Source organism: Gavialis gangeticus, unplaced genomic scaffold, assembly GCF_001723915.1.
Source record: "Gavialis gangeticus isolate Ggan-Ray unplaced genomic scaffold, GavGan_comp1, whole genome shotgun sequence".
Classification (NCBI taxonomy): domain Eukaryota; kingdom Metazoa; phylum Chordata; order Crocodylia; family Gavialidae; genus Gavialis; species Gavialis gangeticus.
In genome coordinates, this window is record NW_017728997.1 from 1,523,662 (window position 1) to 1,543,854 (window position 20,193).

Genomic DNA, 20,193 nt, shown 5'->3' on the forward strand with positions numbered 1-20,193 from the left:
TCCCCCCCCCCCCCCCGTAGAGAATCAGCATGGAGAGTATCCATCTTATTTTGAACAGGTTATGTCGATCATGGGTGGTGTGTAGCCCCTTACCCAGGGCTGAATTGTGTTTGAGAAGTAGATGACCAGAGCCATATGGAAATAAACTCTTGAGTGAAGGGAGCAGAATGAGCAGAGGTATTTTAAAATTGGGATTGATTTTTGCTTTTCTGGAGGTGGCTTATGAGTGGACGGGCGTTCTTGCATGGAATCACAGCAGGCTTGATGTATTGCAGTTATGATAATGCTTCCAGCTGCTCCACCCTCCATCACCCAGGAGTGGTGATTAACGATGTAACGGGTTGTCTTTCTGGCACATAATAGGGGTTATAGAAGGGCTCCTACATGCAGTTCCTATCAAGTGCAAATTGCCATTTGGAGTTTTATGACTTGTATGCAAATCTGAGCCATCAGAACACTGGAGCTTCTAATTTAGCAGCATTCAGAGGGAAAAAACCCAGATGGGTGAATGTCATTTATTAGGCCCAGCCATGACACTTCTCACGTTATCCGCACCTTAGCAAAATTGTAAGTTCTGTAACACAGCCTGTCTGCTAAAGAGTTGTCTGTCTGTCTTTCTGGTTAAAGCCAGGGTCTCAGCTGCTCTTACAGAAAGTGGAGAGTGCTCTTAGGGCTTTTGATTTTAATGAGAAATGTAAGACTTAATCAGAGTCACCATGGAATTGCACACAACGCGGTTCTCCCTGATTTTGTATCAAATGAGTTTTGTTCCATGATGTGCAGGAGAAAGGTTAAAAAAGCCTATCATTTAGACTTTGGTTTAAAGAGTGTCCTTGTACAAATTTCTCAAAAGAAATGCATAGTTATACTAGGACTCCTGGGTTCTATCCTTAGCTTTGTCACTGATTTGTTATGTGACCCGAATTAATCCCTTTAGCTGCATATAAAATAGGGATCACACTACTTACCTCGCTGGGGTTTTTTGAGAAACAGTTGTGAAGCACTTAGTGGCTGTCAGTTGAGGACTGTTTTGGGATTTAGTGGTAGCACAGTACGATTCTGCACCCTTATGCACCAAACTTGCTGAATTTTTTCTGCATCTGATAGCTACGATGATGGGCACGTAGACTGGGAAAAGGAACAGGACTCAAGAACCTGCTAATAAGTAAATGAGCTCATCTGGCAGTAAAGTTGCACTTTATTGCTGAGTTGTTTGGTCACTAGAAAACTTAGCTGATGACACTGCGATTTGTCACAGGCTCAAGCAATGCACGGTCAAGTAAGTAGGGAAGCAGCAGTGACAATCAAAATGATACTGCTGAAAATCCCCAAGCAAAGTGATTTATTTACATTGAACCAAAAATTGCTGGGTGTTGCAAGTATGTCTGAGAGCACAAGCCCCGTAAAGAAGGAACAAAAGGTGTGTGTGTCTGGATATATTTAAATATATATATCTAAAAAGAATGTACATATCTAAATGCACCCACACACACACATGCATAGACCCTTATAGTTGGAGCGCATCAAGAGGAAAGCAGAATATTTTCCCTGCCATGATAAGAATTTCAAAGCAGTGTCTTGAAGGAATAGGGTTAGAAGCAGCTGCTGAGTCTGGGTGCTTCATCTGAGGGACATTATGATTGGCTTGTTTTCAACTGCGGAGGACTCTTCTTACCTGATGGCTAAGGCTGTGTATAGAAGAAACGAGAGACGTATGTGCATGACACTTTAAAGTGGGCTAAATGCTTTTGAACTGCTTCAATGGTGTCGGTGTTTGCACACCTCGAGTTAATTCTGGCCGCTGTAGGAAATTCGGCAGCATAATGTGCCTTAAATGACTTGGGACACAGCAAACTAAAACTCCTTTAAGGAGTTTTAGTTTGCTGCCCCTGCAGCCCCGGAGTGAAGCACCAGGCTCCGTGTAGCTCCATGGCTCTGCAGGCAGCCTGGCAGCAGCCTGAGAAAGCAGGTTCCACCCAAGAAAAGTGGAGAGCCTGATCTGGGTTTTTTCCCCTCCCTGGAGCCTGTCTGAGTTGTGTGGGGGCCCGGTGCTTCCCTCCAGGGCTGCAGTGCCCCCTGGGACCGCCTGAGCCGGGTGCCTGCGGGCAGGTGCGCCACTGCCGCGGAGGGAAGCACCAGCCCCCCGCTGCAGCCCAGAGACCGCTCTGCACGCCGGCAGCTCGCCCTCTCCTCCCTGCTGGAGAGACAGGTAAGTCAGCAGGGTGTGTATGGCACGGGGGTTTAATCAGCCCTAAATTAAAGTGTTTTTTAAAACCCACCACTTCAGTTTAGGGCTCCTGTTTCGTCTACACTACACATGCCTTAAGATACTGCACAGACAGTTAGGCCTCCTGGGTTTTCTTCCCATACTTGCAACTAACCTATTCTGTGAGTTTGAACAAATTGCCCAGAGCTTAGTTTTGAAACTTGATGTCTGTTTGTTTTCAGGGCCAAAGTACAGGAGCCAGAATTAATTCAATGCACCAGTCATATAACCTGGTTAGCATGTGTAGTCAGGCAGGTAGGAAAGTAGGCCCTGCTCATTTGGACTGGGCTGATTTCATTTGGGAGAAGCAGGTGCTTGTTGGCCCCTCCGGAAATCAGCCTGAGGGTAAGCCCCCAGAGTTGGCAAATCGCTCTCCTTTCCATGCACGCTTAATTGAGCAGGCAAAAGCAGAGGCTATGCTGAGGCCCTCTTAAAATCAGTCTTTTTAATCTCATCATGCTTCATTTTTTCCCCATGTGTCTTATATGGGGCTATTAACTTCCAGACAGCCCTGTCCACAGCTGGATAACTCGGCATGACTCCGTTGACTCTGAATTGAGAAATGAGGGCCTACTGGAGAGAATTTGTTCCCTGCTTCCCACTCCTTTTCCTGTGGTTGGTGTCGTTGTGACAATGATATCCTGCTTAACTCTGCCTTCTGCCTGGCATCACTTTCCTCCTAGGGATTTCACAAATGGATCGCCCCAGCTTCCTGGCTGACTACCAAACATCAGCGCCAGGGCAGGAGAAATAACTTCTGGTGGTCTATGTTCAGATCTCATTTCTATGGGAAATCAGGAGCTGATATAAACCTAGCTGCTCTGGGCTTATACTCTTTCATTTGACACTGGAATCTGGGTCAGCATGCTTGCTCCTCCTGTTTTCTTCCCTTGAAGCAAGTGGCACTTGGCCTTGGCATTTTTTTTCTGTGCATAAAAAGGCCTCGAGGTCTGCTGAGTCCTGGAGCCTGCTCCCACCCGTTAGTATGCCCTGAGGTGCTCTGCCAGACATCAGACCCCCCCAGTAGCATGTTGAGAGCCAGGCGTGTCTTGTCACGGACACTCTGTGCGAAGTTTAATAAAACTATTGCATGTGGCAGCATCTGCAGCTCAAATCTAGCCCCCTCTGAGTGACAAGTGCCTTCACTTCAGCTTGATATACTGTATGTCTCTCCCGAAAAAGATCTAGTAGCTCCGGGGTTTTTCAAATAGAGTCAACAGCATAGCAATAAAAAGAATAAACAGCTTCTATCATGGGGAATTAGTCTCTCTCAAAAGACTCAATGCAATTCTTTACTTCCCAGCCTGCTGTGTCCGTATTATTCCCTTTCCTGCTGAGGAGGCTATTTTGTAATGCCGCTGGCAATCCGTGGCACCTGATCCACTCGCTTCCTCTGCAGCTCAGGGGGTGGAAGGAGGAGAGGAAAAATCTTTTCTGTGCAAGAAAAAAGAACATTTCTGTTCAGGAAATACTAGACAAGCACTTTGCTCTCTACTCGAGGCTTTGAATACCAGCTTAGAGAGCTGTGTGCCGAGGAAATATGCACACTGTAGAGCCGTACAATTGGGAGTGTTCATTTAGGCTAACATGAAGTAAATAGTAAGGGGTGTAGCCTGCCATGACTTTACACAAACAGTCTGAAGGACTAGCTGTGGGACATTCTGTTTTCTTTTCCCAGTTCCCAGCTTTCTTCCTGTTATGGTTGCAGAATTAACCTTCAAGAGGGTGAGCCGTGCAACAGTGCCTGGCTGAGTTTGCAAAGAGCTTGGAGGTAGGAAGCGTCCCTTCAGTTCAGTGGATGCTAACAGATGCTCACGAGGACTTTCAAATGTCAATCCTGTTAATGATTTTGCTGCTCCTTGGAGAATGTAAGAAAGGAGAGGAATTGTATTTGTGAAGATTCAGTGCAGCACTTTTCAAACTGTAATATGTCCCCATGGGGCTCAAAGGATTAATCAAGGTGGGCAGGGCAGAAGGGGATTGGAAGACATATAAATTAATAAGGACAGACCTGTATCCAAGAATGGCTGGGTGGCAGTGGAGGCGTGTATTTAGTTTCATTTTTTTTCCAGGGGGAATGGACTTTGTCATGTGTGAGAATGTTGTGTCTTCCTTGAGCAGGTTTATACTCACCCGAGGCATTTGTACACGTGTTCCCGATGCGGCACCTGCGTGTCGTGTATCAGTGGTGCAGCGTGTCTCCGTGCTAAGCAAATGGCAATGCACTTTGAACTAAAGTGCATCAAATGTGTTTCATTTCAAAGTGCACTGCTGCCATTTTCGCAGTGCGGCGATGTGCTGTGGATATACATGATGCACGAAGCTGCCAGAGCGCGTCAGTTGACATGCTGCAGCAGACTCGTGCTCCGACGTGCACGTTGGAGCAGGTTCCCCGTATGTGTGTAAGTGCCGGATACTCCTTTGGTCTGGGTTTGAGCTGGTAACAGAACAAGCAGGCTCTGGGTCCTTAAATACATGTTCCTTTGGGCATGGCTATTTTGAACAGTGGTTTTTTAATACAAATGTTCTGTCTTCACTGGTGTGGTTGAGTGTTATTACTCTATGGTGATGGTGAAATGGAGGGTCTGTTTAAAACACACTTGGATACTGCAGCAATGAGGACCAAATTAAAGCCTAGACAGGTAGGACTCCCCCTTCCTTAAATGGCTTTGGAAAGTTTTACAGTTTTTAAAGGCAAAAAACCAAGTAACTTTATGTGCATAATTGTGAAATGCTGGATTATTCATAAAGGCAAGCTGTGCTTCTCTCAGAGAAAGTATACTGCAAATCCCAGAAGGTGACAAAATATTTGCAGTTAGGAGGGGTTATGAGAGAGCCCTCCACAGGAGACTGAGCAAATCCAGTATCTGAGGACCTTTGTGAAACTTTTTCAGTCTTTCTCTTTGAGAAAGCCTTTTTGCCAGAAGTGACACTCACAATACACACTCCCTTTCTATTCCCAACCCCCTAGAAAAATCCCGAAACGTCCTACTCAATGAATCTTGACCCACAAAAAAATTGCCAACAGCTCCACAAAGGATTTTTCTACTGCTGTTGATACTTTGTGGTGATGGCTGGACACTGTAAAGTGCTGATGGGAGCTCATAAAGCTCTCAGTTGAATAGATCGATACGGGGCCATTATTTGAATGTTTCAGTAAAACAGAGTAGAATCCAGCATGACATTTTTAACTTGTGGGACTTGGTAGCTGCAGCCTTCTTCTACATTTTTGCACCATTTGTTCTTCTTTGCATTCCCCAAATCCACACAATACATTTCAGTTGAAAGCCTTTTAAAATTTCCAGTCTCTTACATGAGCTGTGATTTGATCCTATGTAGAGGGCCAGCAAAAGACTTGTGCAGCATGTAAGTCCTGAGGATACTTTGAAGGGTAGGTAAGCCTTAAGTCGGACAGGTCAGTTTTCCTATCCCCCGCCCCCCACATTGATCTTGCATGCAATTTGATTGAACCATGTGGGAATCATGTGGAATTGCACCAATTTCATGGAAGTGTTGTGAGGTTAAATCCTCCAGGGGACAAGCAAAATCTGTTGTAAATACACCGTACGTTCCTATCCAAATGAGAATATGGAGGGCTCTGTTATGCTGCACTGCACCATTTTGCTATCAGAAATTACAAACCAGCCAATTCAGCAAGTCACGGTAGCATGATGAGCATAGTGAATTCTGATCAGGGTCTGTGGACAGTGGTGTAACACAGATTCATTATTATAATCTTACATATATCAAAGTGCACACGGGTTTCCTTTGCAAGTCAAAGTGATACTCTTGTAGCCCTTCTGCCAGGGCACTGGCTGGCAGCAAAAAAGGCTGGGTTCAAATTGTGGGGCACCTCTAAATTATACCTGTGGCTTGAGCCCCCACCCAGAAAATCTGGGAGTGCTAAATTTGCTGGGTCGTCCCATGTAAACAAAACCCCCTTTCTTGCAAGCAGTACAAACACAGAACCCCAGATTTATTATAGGGAATAAAGCAAAGCAAAAGAAAACATTAAATATAATTTTAAATGCTGTTAACTACCGAGAAAAGTCTATAGGTGGTACCCTCTTGGCGAGACTTGACCCCTACCCAGGCAGTCTGGGACACGGGGCTCCCACATGGGTAGTTCTGGGGGCCTGCACCCCTGTACCTGCCCTTCAGCGGTGGGCTGGAGAGTCCTGAGCTGCTGCTTGAGTTCACTGCACTGCAGGGAGTGGGTTGAGAGCATGGGTCCTTCTGCGTTGCAAGGGGCCACTCCTGGAGAAGTGGTGGCTTGCCGATCTTTGTTCCCACGTAGAGGCTGAGTTTCCCTTTTTGCTATCTGCAAATTCCTTCTCCCTCAGAGGAGATCACTCTTCAGCAGCCCCTAACAGCTTCTCCCTTTCCCCAAACCATCCCATCTCCCCTTATATCCCCTGCATGACATCACCCCAGCCTTGGCCAGCCACAGTCCAATCTTTCTCTCAGCCAGTCTGCCTGGAGGACCTTCTGCTTCCTCTGGCCAAGGAGTGCAGAGGGTTTTACATACTTCGCCCAGATACAGGTCCCAGCTTGCCATGTGCTGAGCACATGGCCAGAACAACAGGGGCCATCTTGCCCAAGTAAAATCACAATATGCAACAACCAGAAGCACACACTTTACCATACTCAACCCTAAGTGTCTGTGTGTTACACTCTAATAATAAAAGGACGGAGTTTTGACCTGTGTCCAGAGTATGATAAAAAACTTCAAATTAAATGTAAAACCAGTGCAGGCCTCTTGAATTTTTCCAACCCTTGCTTAATAAGGTGGCCAAACTGCCTTTGTCATCTTCTGCCAAGGTTCGCACCTGGTAAATGATTTTTTTTCCTTACATAGAAGGAGCAAATGTTGGGGTCCAATTGCCAGTTGCATGATGTATGCGCAGGTACAGATGGTTTTATGGCTCAGAAATATCATGCAGCCTGTAAATCATTACTGTCTGAAGACCGTGCGGGAACTTTGCCTGACAGCCCTAGTTAGCTCTGTGCAAAGGGCTGTGGTAACTTCCCTTTGAACAAAACACGTCCTCTCTTGACAGCTCCTAGTTTATTTTCGCAATAGCTTGAATTAAAAGAACGGCCCTGAATTTGCAAATCCCTTCAAGGAATAACTCGGCAATAAATTCAGCTTTTTCAAAAAGCAAGAACTCAAGAAAACATGTCTAGGGTAGAGATCACTGTGGAGACTTCAGGGAACAGAAGGATATCTGCTTTCAAAATCCCAAAGCAGAAAAACCCTGCTTCAGAGACCATAGAGTTAATTAACTTGTGCTGGATTTTAAAAGGGACTGGATAATTTTAGGCCCAGTAATACTTTTAGTTAAGCAACCTATGCTACAGGTAATCAAATCCCAGGCTTCAGGGCATGAATTGATCACCTCCGGGTCTGGAAATGTCCCTCTGCCACACAGATCATTTTACATATGGCTAGGAGAAATTAAGTTGTTTGGGTTTCTATTTCAATTTCCCCGACTACTGCTCAAGGCAACATACTGAATGTGGTGGCTCTTTTCCTGTAGTTACTTCACATATGGATCTTGGTGACTTTTTTAAGAGGCCTGTCGGGCCAGGTCCTAAGTCTAGTGTGGAAATGTCCCGTGGTGAGAAGTTGTAGAAGAAGAGAGGATAGGTTAGTGCTTGACAAGGGTTTTCTGATTCTTAGCCTCAGAAAACCAAGGAAGGCATCAGTTCCCACTTAATGTGTTGTGGTGATTTAAATATTTCATGGAAGTGGGAGGGGTGGTTTTGCTGCGAGTCACAAGCCTGGAGAGTCTCATAAGAGGGGATCGGTCCTGTAAGCATCCCTTGGGCTGCCTCAAGCAGTGCTGTAATCTGAAATGCCTCCCTAAATGCAGCCACCGTCTTCCTCCGCAAATGTGAAGTCACCCGGGATGGCTGCAATATGTGAAGTGAATATGCCCGTATGCTTGGAGAAACCTCCTGGTAGTCCAGGCTTAGAAAGAGTCCCTGAGTTTTTTGTGGTGCAGGGCAAAGGTTTTGCCTTATGACCCCGGGGCACCGAGAGTGAAATATCTTGACGCGGACCTCTTTGCAGCACAGCACTCCCACGTGACGAGGTTGCTTACATGCCAGTAATGGTCAGGATCTTTTGGGGCTAGCTGGCAAGAAATGGGAACAACCCATCAAAACGATCACAGGAGGCATCCAGTCGCTCAGGTCTTGTTAGGTCAGTCCAATTTCAGTTCTATTTTTTCTCCCTAAGTTGGGGAATGGGTGATAGCTCTAGCATTCAAGTAGGCTCGTGCATTGTGCCCAGCGTGTATAACTTACAGCGGGTAGTTCAAAGCATCTGTCCCTCTTAGACAAAAGGACAAGATAGTACGGTAGAGTTTCTTTTGCTTCAAGGATCACCTGGCTGCTACCGTAGGGAGATGCATTGCCCTCCTGGCTCCTGAAATAGTTCCTAAAGGTTTCAGATATTTTGGCTAAAAGGCAGCTTCCTCTGGAAGATCGAGCATGGGGTTGGGAGCCAGTTAAGCCTTGGGGTCAAATTCTGACGTTGCCAATAGATCTATGGCGTTTGGATTATTTGCTTTCCTCAGTTTTCCCATGGGTGCTCATCTACAAGAGCTAGGCACCTTAGCTGTAATTAGGATAGTTAGTGAGAACTGAGAATAAAATTGGAATAATTAGCATTGCAAAACCTCTTGGGGCATTGTGAACTTAATGGGTCTTCATTTCCTTGAAAAGTGTAAAGCCTTTTTACATATGCTAAGTACTCTTATACTTGATAACATGCCATGATGGCTAGCTATCTAGTAAATAATAGAGAATCATTTTCCTCAATGAAGGATGATTGTATTCTTTCCTTTGCCTCTTTTACTATTTTTTCTGAGGTTTTATCTGTGTTAGTTATGTCAGTGTCTCTCTAGTCCTTTTTCCATTATGAGATGCGCGTGCTATCATTATGTTATAAATTCCCTCATTGGCAAACCCAGCCATGGATTCATATTTGCAGTGTGCAAAACAGCTTGCTTGATGTGGTCAAATCATTCTTTGGAAAGCATTTGTCAAATCGGGGCCAGCATGCTCGGTGTGATGTGTTTATTTGGATGTTCCCTCTAGATTCAAGAAAAATGTAACCTCCGGCTATGAAAGCGTTACCAGTCTGGTTTGTCTACTTGTAATATTTATCAACAGCGCTATTCCATAAAAATGAATTTGATAACAGTAATGACTTGAATTCCCCATGACTGTCCTTTCAAAATCTTCTCTTCATTGCAGGCATTTATAAAGCACCTAGCACTGTAGGAGTGTGATCTTAATATTAACTTTACAAACATTAAGCCTTATAATGGCCATTTTATGTAACGTATACATGGTTTACAGATGGGGAAGCTGAGACTAGATGCTTTGGTGACTTAGAAAAAGTCTTGTTAGCATTATTTACACAGGGCCCAAATAATAAAACCACTGTTTATTTTTTCGAGTGGGTATTATATTCTATAGGATTCCTCTGTCAGAGCTTGTTACCTCCCTTAACTACCAAGCTACCCTCCTTCCCTTTTGTGAGGACTGTCTAGTTCATTTTGCTTGAAGCATTTTGCTTGATAGGCTGGGTAAAACTATTGTGAATGTGTTCAACTATGTGAAAGAGAAGAAAATGGAGCAACTGAGCTTTGCAAAGATATCTGCCTGCCCTGTGAAAATAGGGCAATTCCTCTGTGTTCCAGTGAAGAACATTTTGAGGTCACTTAGTATTAACAAAGCGGTTTAGATTCAAATATTTTCTGCCAGCCAAAAGTTGGTTTTATTCTGTTTCCTCTTTTGTTTTGTTGACGTATCTGGTGTGCTTGGGCCCTTGGTCAATGGGAATAACTTTTTCTTAATGATCCACTTGCATGAAAACATTTCAAAAGAGCTTGCATTGACTGTGCGGATGTGGTGAATACATGTCAAAGTGGGCAGTGCTGGAGTCTTTTGATGTCCTGTCTGTCATCTTGGTTCCTCAGTAAAGCAAGGAGAGGAAGGATGGTTTAGCAGTTAGGGCAAGAATATGAGCTGGGAGACTCTTGGGTTCAACTCCCAGCTCTGCTACAGGTTTTATGTGCATCATGGACCGGTCAATCAGTGTCTGTGGTGTTCTCCGAGAAGGATGCTCTCAAATATGCCTCACCCAGCCATTCCCTCTTGTATGTGGCAAGCACAGAAATCTGGCAGCATAGTCACTCCCAACCCCCTGCCTCTACGCTTCTCGAGGATGGTCCTGGAGCAAGGCTTCGTTGCCTCATTTCTGGGTTTGTTTTGTGCAAACAGGTACAGGTGGGTGGGCTTCCTTGTGAGCACCCCTCCCTCAGCATGCTGGGAACGTATAGGTGCGCAAGGTAGGTACACTTGCCCAGGGTAGGCAGAAGTGGGAGATGAGCTCTTCAAGTCCTGGCCTCCGTCCTGGGAGCCAAGTTCTTGTTGAAAATTGGGCTTGCTTGTATTGCAGAGCTGGAGTGTTCATTGGAGACTCATGGAAATTAGAGACGGAAGAGCTGGGATGTCACCCGACCCATCCCTCTGCTCATTGTGGGATGGTCCTGTACAGGACAGCAGTGAGATGAGACCATCCTTTAATAATTTTAGCATCCATGAAAACATAATTACAGGACAGGGGGATGGGAAATCGAGCTTTGTGACTGTGTGTCCTCGACCTGACCAAGGCACTTAACCTCCTGTGCCTTGGTATTAGACAACTCTTACATTTTCTGCCTGCGAAGGGTGATGTGAGGCTTAATGAGTTAATGTATTATGAATGTTTTGCTCCTCATCTGAAAGACTCTATAGATGTGCTAAGGATGATTGGTATTTCCAGCGGTTCTTCTTTCTTTTCCATCAAAGAGAAGAGTGGGCTGAGAAAATGCCATTTGTTCTGGAGCTGGGACTGGGAGTTTAAAGTCTTTTTCTTTTCTTTTTTTTTCTTTTTCCTTGTGTGTCTCTTTGAGGATTTTTAAACTGTCTTTTCTCCGTCTTTTCTGGTCACTGAGGTGTGACGCATCAGCCATGGTGCTAATCGCTAGAGACTGAAGGAGCTGTAAAAATGTTGCTAGTAAGATGGTTGCCCTACTTGTCAGCAGCAGAGTTATTGGTGTTACAGTAACTGCTGGGTTCAGCATGAATTCAGCATTAAGCATGCAGTGAAATAGCATTGTCAAGAACACCAGGGTATCTCTGAGGATGTGGGGTTTTTTCAAAAGCACTCTGCATTAACCCAACCTGTTTCCCCTTGCAGTCAATGACTCCCAGTGCTTTCACTGGCATCAAGGAGGCCGATGCTGGATGCCTTCAAAAATTCCACCCTTCGGCAGGAACAGATTTTTGGGTCTTGTAACATTTTTACTTGCCAGTCAATGAGATAATTGTCCAAAAGGCACTGGCATGGCTTTGGAGATTCATCTTTCAGGTGCCTTTTTGGAGCACAACTTTCTGACCAGCTGATCCCGGCACCAGAGCATTATCCTTCTCTCTGGTCAGCAAAGTGATTTGGCTCCGGTCTTCTGCTCCCTCTTGTATGTACAAAACTGTCATTGACAAGAGTGGATGCAGCCATCTTTTAATGGAAGCAGATTCTCAGGGTCAAAATTCCCCTTCCTTCCTTCCCGTGTCCTTGCATGACGAGGTATTTAACAGAATTTGCAGATTTGTGGGAATCTGACACAGCCGTGTTGCTGCAAGTGCTTCTGCTACGGCCCTGAACTTGTGGTCTCTGAGCTGCCAACCGTGTGCCTCCGCACCCATGCCATTCCTGCTCCCTAAAAGTCCTCTGAACACCCAAAGAATAGAATTTTTTCTTTAATCCTCTCCTGCTAGGAACTACAGACTGTGACAGTAGTCCCAGGCCAACACCCGGTTCCTTCTAGAAGATGTAATTCCTGTGTATATAGTGGATGCATCCCTCTCTGATATGAGATCACTGCTTTATGCTTGCATGACATCTGATAAGCAGTGTGGGCAAGCTGTGGAAAAATGTGTGCATGACGTATTTAGTTTCCACCTACCAGAACATTTGCATATGTATGCTGAAATTATCTACAGTGCAAGAGATAACAACACTGATGTATACATTGTCATCACTAGGCTTCAGAGTCGGTACCTGAACGTAGCGAATGGAACCTTTCTGTCACCCTAAGCACCATCCCCGCCGCCTTCTCCAGTCGCCAGCACACCCAGCCACCCTCCTGCCATCTCCATGCATTGCCCCAGGGGCAAGCCAGCCCATTCCCAGGTGGCCCCAGGCATCCTGCCAGCCACAGGAGCCTGCTGAATGCAGAAGCAGTGAGGGGCCCAATCCTTTTTTTCTGCGGAGCCTGCTTGCCTCTCCTGCGGCCAGGGGGTGAGCTGACTAGTGGTTGCAACGTTTCAAGTTGCAATGTTGCAAACTAAACTACATTGGGATGTAGTTTACTTTGCAACGGTGCAAACTCACTTAAAACCCCCAAAACTCGCACACTTGTAATGTGTGATGCCATTAAGCCACACAAAGGGAAATTTTTGTCACATGTACATTGTGACATCATCACATGTACAAGCGCTCAAGGAGATTTTAAACCTTTTCAAAGGACAGTCTGCCTTCTGCCGGTGAAGCCGTTGGAGAAGCATTGACTGCTGGCAGCCCGACTGCTTGTCATTTAGACAGGGTCAACGTATGGCCGTGTTACCAGCCATGCCAAAAAGAAAAAAAGGGTTCTGTATATATGCTAGCCAAAGATCTAGTTAGTCCCTGTGGGGTACAAGAAGAAACAACCAACCATCTCTGGGCCTACAATGAACTGCTGATATATGGCACAGCCATGCCAATAATAGACAGAGAGCCTGAGAGCAGTCCTGAGGCATGTGCTCATGACTCCTACTCTGTCTACTGTGCCTAATCACTGGGCTTTGCCACGGGTGGGAGAGAGCAAGTAGGACTTGTTTCTTGGTGGTTGTCCTAGGCTTATAGTGGGATGGTATAGATAGGGTCTTAGCAAACTGCGTCTGGGCTAACAGACTGTGTTCATGCATCTGTGAGCAGCAGTTGGACAGTCATGTTTTTGCTGCTGCTTTTAGGGCACAAGACAGTTACATTGCTGTAGTGTGACTTAATCTGAATTGAGGGATGTCTCTTCAAATCAGTGGAGGAGCTGAAACGGCCTCTTTGGCTGGAGTTGCTTGTGGCAGGGACTGGGCGTGAGTCTTTCACTTTGCGTTTAGCAGTGGTAGGATTTTGATGCAGAATTCTTTGATCTCTTTGGTTATTGACATCAGACAATGTGAAGCCAGCAAAGGTGCTGCTGGGCTGGTGGGGCTGGAATCTTGAGTCCTCGATTCATAAACAGTTTTTCCATTTTTGATTAAATTAGATTAGCTCAGCCCGATTCTATGCACCTATCGCTAGCTAGGTCTTCATGATGTGCTGTGACTCCAGCTAGGTCTTTCTGATCACTAGCTAGTGATCAGTGGAGTTACTCTAGGTCTGAATTGGTCATTTATTGTTAGCAGTGTAAGTCTGGATCCTGCAGATCGCAACTGTACCCCAAGGTGTTCCTGTTTAAAGGTGCACTGGAAGCAATGTGAAAATATCATGGGCTTTGTTTTTCACCAGCGTGTTAAATCCATTGAGATTTCTGGAATTGGTTCCATTATCTCAGGAGCGTAAGGCAATGTGATAGATGTTCCAACTCGCCAGCTATTTTTGGACACCGCTCAGGCAGTGATAAACTTTCTATCTGCTGCTGTTTTATTCATACATCAGCAACATTTCTTAACCTTGGTGATCTGCAGTTTGTAATGCAAATTGTACAGTGATGGTTTTTATAGAAAGATAATTCAGTGGCTGTCATTAGGTAGGTGCTATACAAAACAGAAGATGTTTCCACTCTGTGTGCCTGGCTCAGCGATTCTTTTTAGCTCTGTTCTGCTGTGGGGCTTATTGTAGATGTGCAGCTTTCTTTGGGTGTGTCTACATGATGTACTGCAGTGCCATGTAGAGCTACCCCAGCTCTGCTGTACTCTATGCAGGATAAATTTACTGGGCTAAGTGAACTGTTTTGTTCCAATAAAGCCCTCCAAAGGCCTGTTAAAATATCAGAGCCCTGGTGGCGGTATCTTCTGACTTTCTAACAGAGCTCAACTCCCGTGTTGTCCTAAAGTTTACCCCTCCAACTCTTTCCGGTCCCATTCTCCAGCTCCAAGAGATATCATAAATACTGAATACCCCTTTCTTTCTCTTTTTTTTCACTGGGGCACCTCAGACTGAAAGAAGGCATCCATAATCACCCCGGCTTTAAAGCAGAACTGGCCACTTGTACCCAAATTAGGTGGAGTTTTTGGGTTGTGGCCAAACCTTTGGGAGGAGACCCTAAATAACATTTTTGGCTAGGCTTTGAGGAACCATTTTTAGCAATGAATCCTGTCCTGTTGCTGCATTTGACAAGCCAAACTCCATCATGTCAAAATGAGAATTTTGAAAGCAGCCCTTTGTTTAATGTATGATAGTTTGGCAGCAATTAGCTTTCAGTTTTATCGCTTCCCCGGAGACGAACTTGTGAACGATCACTTATGCATGAGGAACTGCTCCATCACATGAGGGAGAAGAGAATAGTGGAAACATCTTCACTGCGATGATGAAAGGGTTTATGGTAACAGGGAAAGGGTTGTTTTTTCCTTTTATTAACAACTTACTTTAAAATCTCTTTCTACTAGTTAATTTTGATGAAAGCACTTCTCTGCTTAGAAGTTTCTCTTCAAAAAGGTACAGTCGAGTCAATGAAAAGGAGTAGACTAGGAACAGCCAGTGACTGTGGGGTTTTCAGTTTGAGAGCCATGACCTGTTTCTCCCTGACTATGATCTTGTTATCGCAGAAATTGGGGCCTGATCAGAGTCTGCTCCTAGGGCCTGGCAGAACGTGTCATGGTTATGTCAGTGGGTGACAGACCTCCCTTTGAGTCGGCACCTGCCACAAGATTGTGATAGAGGCTACATTGCTTTTGGAGGGGCTGCCTTTCAGATAAGTGCTCTCCACTTGGTCAAAGAAGATGCCATATGTTTCCTAATGAGACCAAGGTGTTTATCTTTGTGTCCTGGCCAAGTATCAGCATAGGGTAATTCTGCTTCTTATGCCGCCTCTCCCTTGATTTCCAAATCAGTTTTGAGTAGACACAGTATTCTTTATTCCCTGCCCGACTGAATGGTATTGCAGGGCCCTTTAAAGAGCTGCTCCAGAGGTGGCTGCATTTCACAGCTAGTTAAAGCGATTGTGTATCTACACAGTTTCCTATGAGGTGGCACATAAATAGAGGGATCGCCAGTGAATGGTGACCTAGTTTGGGAACATGACTCCTTTGTGGTGTTTCTCCCTGTTAGTGCTGTGATCTGGGATTCCACGCCAGCCTCGCTCGGACGTTCAGAACCTACCTGTCTGCTGAATATAACCTAGAAACCTCCCGGCATGAGGGTTTGGACATCATTGAGAATGCAGTGGATAACCTGGATGCACGGAGTGACAAGCATGCGATCATGGACATGTGCAACCAGGTCTTCTGCCCTCCTCTGAAGTTTGAATTCCAGCCTCACATGGGGGATGAGGTATTGTACCTGCAGGAAATAGTTTCAGCTGCTTGTCCTAACTAGAGCTCTGCTAACTTCCTTCTGCTACCTTTCTATAAAGTCTGACTCCTTGCCCACCTGACTCCAACCCCACCATGCTTTTGCTCATGCTCCTTTCCTAATAAAATGTTTGCCTTATTGGTTAGCCTTTTTTTTAACTGTTTATTGCTCAGCATTTCTGCAAATGCTTCACAAAGCCTATGGTATAGTCCTCAACTACACAACACAACGAGTAAATAGAATTTGAACTCAGACCAACCTATTGAATTATTTAAAAAGCTCTGATGTGTATCTTTAAATGATGTGCAATTCAATATTTTGCTTGGACTCAGATACAAGACACTACCATTTCTCTGGGATATTTAGCAATGCTACTGCCTCCCCCGCTCACGCAAAAATGGAGAAGATTGAGGGAGGGGAAACCATGTTGATTTAAAATGTTCATGGTCACTCAGTGAATGATCTTCTGGTCTTATCTCTTCTCTTTGGTTTTGCCGTTGCTTCAGGTATGTCAGGTCAGTGCCCAACAGCCCGTGCAGACCGAGCTGCTTATGCGGTACCACCAGCTGCAGTCTAGACTTACCACGCTCAAGATAGAGAATGAAGAGGTAAGAGCAATAACAGGCTTTGATCTTGTGAACATGCTTCGGTCCACTTGATGGGGCTGATGACTTTCCAGTGCTCTCCATGTGCCTTCGAACATGCCTTGAACATGCTAGTGTTTCCAGTCACAACTGCAATAATTTGAGTTAGAGCCCTCTGCCTAGCTGAGACTTCTCGTGTCCTTCCCGAAGGCTCCCATTGACTACAGTGGCCTTTGACTCGCACCTGCTCGCAACGAGCTGCTGCTTGGCCAAGTGTTGCAGTAAAAATGTGCCCTTCTCCCAGTTTGTTTCACAACCATGCTGCCTCCAATTGCTGCAGGTACGGAAAACCCTAGATGCCACTCTGCAGACTTTGCAGGACATGCTGACGGTGGAAGATTTTGATGTTTCAGATGCCTTCCAGCATAGCCGCTCCACTGAGTCGGTCAAATCAGCTGCTTCCGAGACCTACATGAGTAAAATAAACATTGCCAAGAGGAGAGCCAACCAACAGGAAACTGAAATGTTCTATTTTACAGTGAGTCTCATTTCATACTATACAGGGGACACAGCATTAATTGGTGGGGTCAAGGCCCTTTTTTAAGTGCTCATTAGTGAGCAGTGGGAGCCAATTCAGTCTGCTTAAATATTTGTCTTGTGTTTTTGTTTGAAATCAGTCTTACGAAAATGGCTAGGGAACAACAGCCCATCACTGGGAACAACCTGAAAAGCTCAAAAGGAGGAGTTAGGAAACAGAGCCTTTCCATATAGCCTGCTTTTCGACTAAGCTCATAGGGCACGTCCAGATAAAGCCCGCTGTGCAGTATGTGGCAGGGGTGCGCTGCCCATGTGTGCGCTGCTCCGGTTTTTTTCCCCATGGGTTTTTTTGACCCCTGGATATCCAGGAGTCAGAAAAACTTGTGGAAATAAAACCGGATAAGCGCATGTACAGGTAGTGTGTGCCGCTGAAAAGCAGAGCTGGACTTTCTGGATCTGCGCTGCAGCCACCAGCCAGGCTCAGCCTGGCAGAATCACCACTGCTGCAGCCCTGGGAGGCCCCCAGGACTCCAGGTAAGGCTGCTGAGGCCTGCACAGTGCTGGCCCCAGCCTCCCCTATCACTCCCGGGGGAACTGGCCACGCGCCAAAGCATTCGTGGCACGGGCATTCCCTGGGGACAAGTAGCTGTGGTGCAAGATGTGCTGCTGCTGCTTGTTCCTGGGGAACCAAACGTCCATGTTTTTCTGGACGTGGCCATAGTGTTTCTCACTCTGTGGCCTATGATGTGTTTGGAGGTCTTCATTGATATCTCCAGCTCTCTGGAGCCCTTCTCCCCCTGAAAATCCACAGAAATGACTAAATCTCTATTCTGAGATTTCTCTTTTGCTGTTTCCTCTGCCTGGAATGGATTTGCAAATCCCTTGGGTCCTTGGAATCTGCCTATATCCTGCAGCATTCAAAGGAGGCCAAGGTTATTCATAAGGAGGACCTCATGCCCACTGCATTATCTCATTGACTTCAGTGTTCTCTCAGCCTACAGGGCTACAGTCTGGCAGTCACTCTTGGAGTAAATTAAGTGGTCATTTCCATTATGACAAGGGGCTTAATTGGGGGGCCCGTAAATATCTTTCTACAGAAAGCTTGGAGAGGTGGGTGTGGCAGGACACGTGCATCTCTCTGGACCCTACCGTACCTACTTTTCCCCAAGCAGATTTCAGGATCTGAAGAATGGGCTCATTATTTATCTTCCAAATAATGCAAGGCATGAGTTCAACAGAAACATCCCATGATTCTAAAAAGGAGCATGTGTTTCCGACTGCAGTGCAGGATAAGGCAGAGCTAGTTGGATCCTGTGGCCTATTCGTATTTGAATTTAATCTAATTGCTCCCACTGAGAAAGTTTGTTGCACTTGTATTTATTTGTAAGGAGTTATTTTGCAAGTTTTTTCCTCTGTCTTTCTCTCTGCCTTTCAGTTCCTCTCTCTGTCTCCCCTCACTCCTGGTATTGATAGTGAAGTTGTTTACTTCCAGGGCATTACTGGGGTGTGAAGCAACCTCAAAATAAAATGGGAATCTGAGCCACAGTTAGATTCATAAGCACCTGGTAACCTCAGCTGGGAGGATCTCATGCACTGGGAATTCTTCATCCTGTATCACTGCTTGCACACAGGCAGAGCACTCCACCTGGGGAAGAAGAGACTCTTTGCTTATTGAGGCCATTTCCAGAAGCCTGACAATAGAGGCTTCCTTTGAACTGTTCTCTTTGGGGTTCCTTGTGTTCAAGGCCCTGGCCTCCACCAGCTGGCACCTCACAAAGGATGCTGTGTTAGGGTGACCAACGGGGCTGCTGTTTGAACCATGGGAGCACAAAATTTAGGCCAGTCTTACTTTAGGTTTGTGTGTAATGGGCTTTTGGTTTATTGGAGCCCAATAGATTCTGAACCCCCTTGTAGCCATTCTCCAGGTAAAAATGTTCTTTAATTAGAAAGCATTTTTGTCGAGCAGCTTTAACCTTCTTGTTACTTGTGTTTGTGTGTACATGCTTATTTCAGAAATTTAAAGAGTATCTGAATGGCAGTAACCTTATCACCAAACTCCAGGCCAAACATGACTTGCTGAAGCAAACTCTTGGAGAAGGTGAGTCATGGGATAAGATCCCAAGAGAAACCTCACATCCCACTGCAGGATTTTTAAACAGATCTCAGACCTTTAAAATCTCACCTGCCACTCTTTTTTTTTTTCAGAGCAAATGCCAGTCTCAGTGTGCATTATCTGCAACTGCTAGGCTTCTCAAAATGACAGACAAATATATCTTTGCCCAGATCGAATTTAGTTTTCGGCTGAGAGTAGACTGTGGATTTAAAACTTAATTGTAAGGCTGCATTCAATTTGTTTTGCTGCCCTGTGTATGGGAAGCCTCAGAATGCAGACCAGAATGACAGCTGTATTGGATCACATTTTCTCTAGCACTGCCCAGGACTTTGTATTTAATATGATTCATCCCTTGTTGCACAAAATAGGAGTGGAGACCGGCAGAAGCTATTTAACGAGGCTATTCTCCTTATCGGTGGAAAAGGCATTTGTGATGGTGCTAAGGCCCCCAAATTGGGATTCTTAAACCCATTTTTTCAAACGTGAAGATGACGAGTAATGTGTCCAGGAAAGTAATTATAAATGAAAATCGCTGCAGCACTGGGGAGCAGAGCCAAGCTGCAGCAGCTGTGTACTGCTCAGTCATTGTGCCCAGGGAGTAAAACTGAGTAGGAACACAAAGGGAAATGTTTTCTAGTCGAGTTTCACTCTTCCACCAGGTGGATGCAGAAGGTAAACACTGCGAGCAGTAGAAAGTAATCAGAAGTTTGCTTTTTTTTTCTGTTTCAAGAAGCTGGGATGGCAGCAGGGATCTGGATGATGGGGGTGTCAAAATCACCTTGTGGGTCAGGGCATGGGGAAGCTGTGGTGGCAGCAGCTCTGGCTTTGGGTCCAACCCAGAACATATGATGGTGGCTCCAGCCCCTGCCACATGCCCTGTGCCAAGGCTGGACCTGCTGTCTCTGTGTGCTCATTGCCATGTGCTGTAGTGGCAGCTCCAGCAGGGGTCAGCAGCCCAGGTGGAGCCACAATTGTGCATGTTTCATAGTTTCATAGTTTCTAGGGTCGGAAGGGACCTGAGCAGATCATCTAGTCCGACCCCCTGCCATGGCAGGAAGAGCACTGGGGTCAAATGACCCCA

The 20,193-nt window shown here is 45.6% G+C and overlaps 1 protein-coding gene across 3 annotated transcripts in view; it reads left to right on the forward strand.

The window, feature by feature from the left end:
* The window catches only part of SRGAP3 (SLIT-ROBO Rho GTPase activating protein 3), a 247,979-nt gene that overhangs the window by 184,311 nt on the left and 43,475 nt on the right, over positions 1-20,193 (forward strand). For all 3 annotated transcript variants that reach the window (XM_019504684.1, XM_019504685.1, XM_019504686.1), the window contains exons 7-10: positions 15,636-15,857; positions 16,385-16,486; positions 16,803-17,000; positions 19,013-19,097. In XM_019504684.1, coding sequence (XP_019360229.1) covers positions 15,636-15,857; positions 16,385-16,486; positions 16,803-17,000; positions 19,013-19,097 — 607 coding nt within the window. The remainder of the gene's footprint in view (positions 1-15,635; positions 15,858-16,384; positions 16,487-16,802; positions 17,001-19,012; positions 19,098-20,193) is intronic.